A 10,019-nucleotide genomic window follows, 5' to 3' on the forward strand; every position below is an offset into this window, starting at 1 on the left:
ATGCATCTGCAGATGTATTTATACAGGGCGGTCAATTACATTTTTCCCAGGGCCAGATGGTGTTGGATAACCTTTTGTCTTTATTAAAGGAAAACATGTATTTTGGTTTCTCCCTTCCTTGGATTGGTAACTTAGTTTCCATTAGGTGTGTGCAAGAAGAATTGTGTGTGTGCATTGCCCATGCATGAATTGGTACCCTGTTCATTTATTTGTTTGTTGGTTTTAATTCCTGTTTCCAATAGCAGGGGAAATTTTGCAAGTGACTGCTATCAGGGTGTGACTGGATGAGAACTGGACCATGTAACAGAGTAGCAAAGAGAGCACAGAACAAGGGACGGTGTGAAAAGAAGAGTGTCAGCAAACAGGGATCAGTCAGAGTGACATGTACTCTTTTCTTTAGCTGTCAGGGACTAATAGGAGAGCAGCCATTACAAATTACCCACTGATTTGGCCGAGAATGATACAAGGGGGGCGAGGGAGGGATAGAAAGAGAGAGAGAGAGAGAGAGAGAAAGAAAGGTTTACACAGCGCTGGCGTTCTAGCCTTCGGCTCCCTCGGTGTGACACGGAACAATCAGGAAGGTGGAAAGCCAATTTCCAGCCGAGACTGGGAACATTATTGCAGTAATCCTGAAGATGGAGTTGAATACGAGTGGCGATTCTGGAACATGTCCGTCCCCGTCAGCCCACGTTCGCTGGTGCATGATGGGACACATCTGGTCTCACTGAGGTGAGGAGAGAGCTCAGTTACACTGAAGCAGCTCACACACTTTTGATCGGCTGCTTCAGAGCAGAGCAATGCAAAGGAGGCTGCAGAAATCTTTTTAATATGCATCTAGACTAACTCTGCAATTCTGAGTGTGTGCTCAATCAAGTTCTGGATTTACCAGCAGAGTTGTGCCAGTGCTAACTCGAGCAGCTGTATCTCACCCCTCCCAATACCATGCAAATCTGGGACTTTGGCAGAGCAGGGCTAAAAATAACGATGAAACTATTTAAACATATGACCTAATCAATTATTAAATAAACTTTTGATCTGAATCAAATATGACAGTTTATTGCCCTACTCACAATACAAACAGGCCACTGATAAGGATCGGGTGGGGAGTGATGATGAATTTAAAGATTCTTTTTTTGGCTGTGTGATCATTAACACTCTGTTTTACTTGCAAACTCATCCAATCATTATTTGTTATTCTGTAAAGTCACCTTAAAGATAAAATGTTGGAACTGGCACTGTATCGCCTGTGTACTAAATGCTGTATTTATTATGCAGGCTAAAGGGGGAATATGCAAATTTAACAAAAGTCTCATGGCTGTGATGTGTATGTTTCAGGAATCATAACCCAGTTATTATCATAACCCAGTTATCATGATGATATCAGCTTCATCAAGACATATCAGCTCCTTTTCAGGTGTTATGGAAATTAGCTAAGATATGGGTGTGTATCTAAACCACAGTTTCATTGGCTGGCTTAAGTGAGCTTTGGCTCTTTGGCCAAAATTGTGAAACACAAGTTACTTATTAAGTCTGCTTTGAAGAGAACAAGAAAACCAGTCAGTCAACTGAATATGGAAACAATCTAATCATAAATGATACAGCCTGATCAAGCACATGCGGATTAAATAGATTTCACTGGCCATTTGGATCAACTTGGTTTAGTGAGGCTGTCTTTATGGACCTGGCATTATGCACAGAAGCACAATTATGCTAAAAAAGGCCTTCCCTGTTGCCAAACAATTCTAACTTGCATCATTAATTTTAACAATGGTTATAGCTGAAACACACAAACTTCAACTGTTCACATACTGTTACGCTATAATTAAGGCCCTACATAATTCACGGCCATGAAAAATCGCACCACTGACTGTGAAATTAACCTTTTTCCCGTGTCATATGCAATTTGCTGTAAAATTCAAACTTTAAGGTTTGTGTTTAGCGATTTAACGTTTTTAATTCGTGTAGCATTTAACTGCCTCATGTTTACTTGTTAATTTGCAGGCGGTCCTAGCAATCCAACGGCAATTCAGTTAGCAATCGGTAAGTCAAAATGTCGAAATGTAAAGCAGCTAAAAAAAACTACTCAGAGTTTGGGACAACCAATTCTGTGTGTGTTGGGGGGGTCAAAACACAGACAAGTCTCGCACAGTCACTGGATGTCCTAGACTTACAAATTAACTATTAAGGTAGGCTGTGCTTTGTATTGTAGCTTCCATTTATTTTATCATTCAATTTATGAGTGGAATTTAATGACTGCCATGAAGCGTGGCACTTTTCTTAAGAAATCTGTGATTTTTGAAAAATGAGGTCCGTGAAATTAAGCACATTTTAGTAGGGCCCTACCTAAAATGTATCTTTAAATTTCAAACAAATAAACATTTGTTTTTGCTGTTTTTAATCAATAAAGCATAAAGAAACTTTTAACGGTTGTCAATTAAAAGAAGTTGGCAACATTTGAAAATGCGTTTGTATTAGCATGCATCAGAATGAAGTTTTATGTTGAACATGTTTGTTAAAAAGAGTATAAATTATTTTGTAAGGCTGGTTTTTATACCATTTAGCAGTGGACAGCACCACTGGCAACATACACAGCTAACTATAGCATACAGCTGCTGAAGAACCCTGCTGATGTTGCATTTTGCTTTTTTCATTTTTGTACTTTGCTCTGTCTGACAGCTGCTGTCTAATCAACAAACAAGAAAAAATAATGCCTACACTGTTTTTAATGCCCAGACAGTTAAAGACAACATATCACATTATTTTAGATCTATTAAGAATATTTTGGATTTCCTCTAAAATCAGCATTTGTAGCTTTTATTTGCTTATATGCAACAGAGGATCGGAAATCTTAAGAGTTTATGATCACTACATATACCAGTCTATTCTTACATTTCTGACATGTAACCTTTTAAACTCTGTTGACCCGACAGCACCAGGACCACAATATTAACACAGCAGGAGAATTAAAGGTTACATATAGACAACTCACAGACCATTGTAAAAGTTAGAAACTCTAAGCATTTTAGCTTTTTTAATTCTAATAATTTATCTGATGGTATGAAAATAACAATTAACACAAACAATGTAAACATACAATGATGCTCTCAGGCATCATCAAGAATTTTGAAAATTAAATGTATTCTTGAAATGCATTCTCTCATTAACTGTTTGTGATAGTGTACAAATGCAACACAGATTAATTCAATTATTTATTAACATTATTAACACTAACAAATCATCTAGATAATCTAGTACTGAACTATTGACCAGAAAGTTGATGCTTCATGCCCCGCCACCACCAAGATGGGTATAAGCAGGGAGCTTCAATCGCTTACATTGTATTCGGTCACAATTGTAAGTCAGATTGAACAATGTTTTTTTTTTCAGTCATATAACAACAAAAAGCATTATTTAAGTTGAAAGAAAGCAAAAGGTGCAGAAGCACAGAATTCTCACAATTTCCTTCACAAATGTTCTAACTTGCTATTTAGCAGTGCCAAATACTGAGAAATTCCTTTCCTTCTACCTACAGACAGTAATACTATTTACACTGATGACTGATGCTTAACATAACCTAACATTTACAGGCAAAATATTGATTTTGAACACAGACCTGGGTTGCTGTGAACACGATTATTCAGTGGTGCCGTAACTGAAAAGCTTTGAAACCACTACCCTAAACATTTAATTATAAAGTTGTTTCTCATCTTCAGGTGGAACATGTTAAAAAGTCTTTAGGACATTTTGGCTTGTCATTAATTTGACCATCACCACACCACATGGTGAGTAAGACTAGACATTTTACTAATATGTTGAGAACAACCTCTGTGTTTAAACATGGTCAGGGTATTCCACATAATCATACAGTATATGGCTAAACATATAAAAATGCCTGTTAGATCTTAGTTACACTTATGTCCATATACTTATGGTATTAGGCCTAGTATTTCTACACTTTGCACAGCTTGAGAGCTGAGCATGCAGTTCTAAATGGTGTTTTGGCTAGTTTTGTTCTTGTTTTATCAAAACTTTTCTTCTCTCTGAAACTTTCTCATGTAGTTTAGCCATCAAACACCCACACAAACATACACACAAACACATTTATACACACACACACACATATATACACACACATTTCTACACACACATTTATATATATACACACATGTACAGTATATGTATATGTGTATATGTGTATATATATATATATATATATATATATATAATATATGTATGTATATATATATATATATATATATATATATATATATACACATACACACATTTAGATACACACACACACACATTTATACACACACACACACACACCTTTCTTGTGTTTATAAAAACTCTGTTTTCTTTTTTTTTTTTTAACTAAGGCATTCATACTTTGACTTGGTGTCTGGTCTGGGTGCTTTCCTCGTACGAGATTTAACGAATGATTTTCTCCTGGTTAAGTTCTTTCTATTACTTAAAGGGACAGGACTTTGAGTGACTTTGAGAAACAACCTAACAATGCCCCTTCACTTTACACCCCATACATTTCGGGGCTATAACATCTTCCACTCTTCGATCCATAACACCACATAAAAAATGGTAACTAGCGACAAGAGGCCCCATTCTGGAGGTGACAAAGGGAAAAAAGTGAAAAGGTGAATTATACTGTTATTAAGAGCTAGTACAGTAGACCCTTGAGTTACGAACGGTTTACCATACAAACATTTTGGGTTACGAACGATCTGTTTCAACTTAACGTATGAAAATTTCGGATTACGAACCGAAATTCTTGAAACACACGACATCACGAACAAGTTGACTCCGAGCGATATATATATGTATATAGTGAGCGAACATTCGGACAGCGGACGGTGTTTTTTCAGTGTTGTCTTTATATTTTGTAAAATTCTAAATTAAAATGGCCCCAAATAAGGTGCAGAGAAAGCATAGTGGTGAGAAAATTAACAAATCTGTTACTTTATGTTGTTGTATAATTACTCCTGCCAGTAGCTGTCACTGTGTATCAGACAGAGGAAACAGTGAGTGAGAGAGAAGAAGGAAGTCCGCTGAGTAAAGTATTGTTTCTTTCGTGCAATAACACCTACAAAACACAAGATTATTGAAATAAAGAAGGAAATAATAGAGAGTTATTGTCATTTCTGGTAGATACATTTTATAAAAAAAGAAGGAAATTTATTATGGTGTATGGTACAGCACATCTACTGTACTGAGATGTGTGATTTTATGTACAGTACTACTGTGTATTGTTGTTTATTATTATTTATTACAGTATTATCTATTCTATAATTTAAGATTAAGGAAAAATATACTTGTATTTATAACAAAAAAGAACATTTAAGACATTAGAGAGGTTATGTAAGGGGGTGGTTTGGGAGGTCTGGCACAGATTAATTCTATTTACATTATTTCTTATGGGAAAAACAGGTTTAACTAACGAACATTTTGACTTAAGAACAGCCCTTCGGAACCAATTAAATTTGTAAGTCAAGGGTCTACTGTATTTTGATAAATAAGACCATATAGAGTGGAATTAGACCCCTTAACAGTTGACATTTTGGCTCGTCATTAACTTAACCATCACCACACTTCATGGTGAGTGTGGCTATGTAAGGTAATAAGCATTAACCAGATCTGCAGTTTTCCATAAGCTGACCTGATGAAACACAGGCTGCACAGTTGCATCATTACCTCACTGTGCTGGAACTTCACATGTAATATGTAACACAAACCTGTGGTTTATAATTCGCCTAGCACACAAAAGATGGAACCTCTCAGGATCTCACAAAGCCATAATAGATTAGACATCATGACGTGCTTGGCATTTTAAGTTTATTGATCACATTAGGGATCTGGGTTGCATGTGCATTACAATGATGCCGTTTTGAAACTTTTGATTGACGTGACTTTGTTAGCAATGTAATCGACAATGTTAAAATGTGAGAAAAGTACATTCATTAACACAACAACACAGAGGAAAACTTTGTTTGCGTTGCAGAGAACTCCAGCATGTTAAGTTAGAACGCTTCTGAACCACGTGACTGTTATCAAGGCAACACACAGTAAACCAGTTAGCAAAACGTCCAGTGCAGCCAGTTAGCTAAACCAACTGCCACGTCGACGAGAATAAACGTAGCTATAATATGCTTTAAATGAGAATATACACATATCTGAGCATAAAGAACAACATTCGTCATTCATACAAGACGTTATGTTGCACCCTCAGGCCAGCTAGCAGACAAACTGCTACTGGAGGAAAACACTTAGCTAAGCATGCTTACTCCACAATTATCAGATACATGTGTTTATTTGAAGTAATATTCATGAATACATTTATAACGTGTTTTTTGTACTTACCCTGATAAAATGTCTCAGTGGAAGTGCGAGCATGGTAATAACGTGGTGTGAACGCTCAGAGCACAGTTACGTTCTGTCTGCACACATTCGGCCGGGAGCTGTGGAGAGACGACGTGCGCACGGCATCATGGGAAATGTAGTCTCGGTCGATGCTCAGCCTCGTTTAACCCAGTCAGGTGGAATTGGATTGAATTTGACTTGTCCAAGAGCAAACGGTAAAACACAGCAAACAAATTTAAAATGAGACAAATGAGCTATAATAGTTACTTACCATTATGTTTTAATATGTTATAAATGTGATTAAACAAGCAACACTGAAAGCTAATTCAGTAGCATGCATTACAGCACTGTCACAGCTACAGAGTATTTCTAAATACACAAGTTGTCATATTTCCTTGTAAAATGCAAAAGGTTTATTGAATTCTTTGGCCACCTTCTACTCCAAAGTTCTCATTGTGTAGCTTTATACTGGCTAATAGAGTAGCTTTTATTTGTCATATATAAACATACAGATGTACAGTACAACAAAATTCTTTCTTCACATATCCCAGCTTGTTTTTTAGAAGCTGGGGGCAGAGCGCAGGGTCAGCCATTGTACGGCGTCCCTGGAGCAGACAGGGTTAAGGGCCTTGCTCAAGGTCCCAACAGTGGCTGCATGTCAGAGCTGGGATTCGAACCAGTTTCAGTTGATGGCCTAAAGCCCTACCCACTAGGCTACCACCGTCCCCACCGGCTCCTACCACCGGCTCCTGACAAGATTACCTTTAACACAAACTATAAATGATGCATTTTATTCATGCAAAGAAAGACAGTAAACATTTTGTCCTGTTATTTTATTAGGAATGGGACATAAATGCCATCTACAAATAAGAGGATATGTCCTTGTGCTCCGAGGGACTAAATCATTAACAAAAACACCATTTATAAAATAAGGAATATTAGCACTAATGATTATGTGACTGATAATCAGAATAACAGCTTTTGTGTTACTCCAATTTCAGCATAAAACACCTATAATGTTACATTTTCTTACCGGTTCACCTGCTCTGTCAGACTAAAATGCTCAAATCCCTAACATATGGTCTTTTATCAGGTATTTTTGCCTTAGCATTTGGAAGACCAGACTTTAATTTTACTAATATGTTAAAAACAACCTCTGTGTTTAAACATGGTCAAGGTATTCCACATATCATACAGTTTATGGCTAAACGTATGAAACTGTCCCTCCACTTTTCACCCTATACATTTGTGGGGTTATAATATCCTCCACTTTTTTGGTCTGTAACAACAAACAAGAATGGTAACTGGAGACAACACACCCCAAAAAAGTGAATTATATTTTTATTTTGATCTAGTATTTTAATAAATAAGACCAGAAAATCCTTGTACATCTAGTACTTGGTGAATAATAAAGTTTCTGATTCTGATATACAGTGGATTCAGACCCCTTAATCTCTTGCACTTTTATTATGTTGTGGATTTAAATTTAAATTGATATAATTGCCATTCAAAACCATTAATTACATTTATTCACAACTCATGAGGAAGAACGTTTAGATTTTGTTTAGATAAATAGAAATCAAAAACTGAAACTGTAAAATAACCTGTTAGATGGACAACCATCTCTTCGTAAATCCTTTTACGTCCAACAGAGGGGAAACAGAAGCCACTGTTGAGTTATAGGCATATGACAGTTCACTTGGAGAACTCTGGCAACAGACTGGAAAAAGATTCTTTACTCTGATGAAATGAAAATTGAAGTCTCTACATGTTCTCAAAGCCTACTAGTGGTGAGACCTAAAGATGGGTGTTCACAGATACTCCTTGTCCATTCTGATGATGCTTAAGAGGTTTTGCAGTTAAGAATGAGATAAACTGCCTCAATCCAGGTGTGTACAGTTCTAGAGAAAAGGAAGAATGGTAGTTTTGCAGAATATCTTTTTACTGATAAATTAGGTACATCCCAGTTTATGATTCTTGAGATTCCCCAACTCCTTTCAAGCATAATACAAAAACAGTTTAGTCATTGGTTCACTTTCCATTTTCACTAGCTTATTCTCATAAGAGGAAAACACATGTTATTTCTGCTTTAAACGAATACCCAGACATAACTTGAACAAAACACATGACAATGACACCAGATGTAATAATTTATTTATTATTTACACATAATATTTTTTCAATGTCAAATATACACTTCAAGCAATACTTTATTCACAGACCTGTGATTTAAATTCTTTACACAGCCTCTTTGTTTCACAGACTAATCGGTTGTCCAGAAATGAAGAGAATATATTTTGCTTACTGTGCAAATAAAAGAAAAGAAAAAAGTAATATGACGTTACTGCACATTTCTTTGTGTCAGCAACTCAGCAAAATCAATCAATGGTTCACATCAGATAAAGATGTGGTAAGAGTAATAGATCAATAGGTAAATAATAAGATAAACTGAACTAGTTTCTTTACTAGATACATAGTAATCGTTAATATTAACTGTAATCTCTTTCCTTAGATATATCGCTTTTCACTCAACCACTGGTTACGTAGAAGGTGGATGAGGGCACAGAGAATATTCTTATGCATAAATATCTCAAATATTAAGTGTAGCAGCTTTAAACACCACTTATTTACCTTTCTATCCATTTCTCTTAGCTTGTGGTGCATCTATTGTGATATCATTTAAATTATTGGCTAAAATCTAAAGGCGTGTTCTACTATTAATCTGAAGGACCCACAGCAGGAAGCAGACCTTTGTCCCCCTGAATACACTTGTTGACATATTAATATACAAAACATTGGCTCATATTTATATTCTGTTAACAGTAGTTAAGCAGGGAAACATATTTGTATCCAGTCTTGCAAATTTACAGCCACATAAATTAATAATCTGGGCACCCTATACAGAATATTGAAATTACCTGCACCCCCTTTTAAACAAAGCCTGCATATAATCAGGTGAGATACAAACATTAAGTAAAAGCATGGGCAAAACATGTAATCGTTTATTTAATGTCACAGTTATATCTATAAACTCAAAATAATGCATTCACTATCGTCAGTAAACAAACAGGAACTGAACATTAATGTGTCACATATACATCCATACATACATACCTGGACACACCTGTTTTTTTTTGTCTGTGGCCAAATTTCTTTCTAACTTTCTAAGTTGTGTTCTTTTTTTGGTCATTTAGATCATTGTTGTTATTTTAGATGATTAATTTGGTGGGGTATACATTTCTAAACCTTTATATTAAACTTTGTGGCATGGCCTCCTAATTCTGTTTAAGAGATCTTTTTTTTATATATATATATTTTTTGTTTATGCATTTTCTCCCCTTTTTCTCCCTTTTAGCGCGTCCAATTGCCCGATTGCGTCATGCTTCCTCTCCACCAATGCCGATCCCTGCTCTGATTGAGGAGAAAGAAGCTAACCCACGCCCCCTCCGACACGTGGGCAGCAGCCGTATGCATCCTGTCACCTACACTTTGACGAGTGCAATGCGAATCAGCACTGTGTACGGAGAGACACACCCTGAGAGCACTCTTTTCCCATCTCTGTGCAGGTGGCAGAGGTCGTAATTGCATTAGTTATGAGAGAGTCCCTATCCGGCTTTTTAAAATCCCACCCCTATCTGAACAACAGG

The 10,019-nt window shown here is 36.4% G+C and overlaps 1 protein-coding gene across 1 annotated transcript in view; it reads right to left on the minus strand.

The window, feature by feature from the left end:
• Positions 1-6,473, minus strand: part of shmt2 (serine hydroxymethyltransferase 2 (mitochondrial)) — a 44,741-nt gene extending 38,268 nt beyond the window's left edge. The window contains exon 1 of the mRNA XM_062997452.1: positions 6,373-6,473. Within this exon, the coding sequence (XP_062853522.1) occupies positions 6,373-6,405 (33 nt within the window). The 5' untranslated portion in view covers positions 6,406-6,473. The remainder of the gene's footprint in view (positions 1-6,372) is intronic.
• Between the last annotated feature and the right edge of the window lie 3,546 nt (positions 6,474-10,019).

This window comes from Trichomycterus rosablanca, chromosome 6 (assembly GCF_030014385.1).
Source record: "Trichomycterus rosablanca isolate fTriRos1 chromosome 6, fTriRos1.hap1, whole genome shotgun sequence".
Taxonomy (NCBI): Eukaryota; Metazoa; Chordata; class Actinopteri; order Siluriformes; family Trichomycteridae; genus Trichomycterus; species Trichomycterus rosablanca.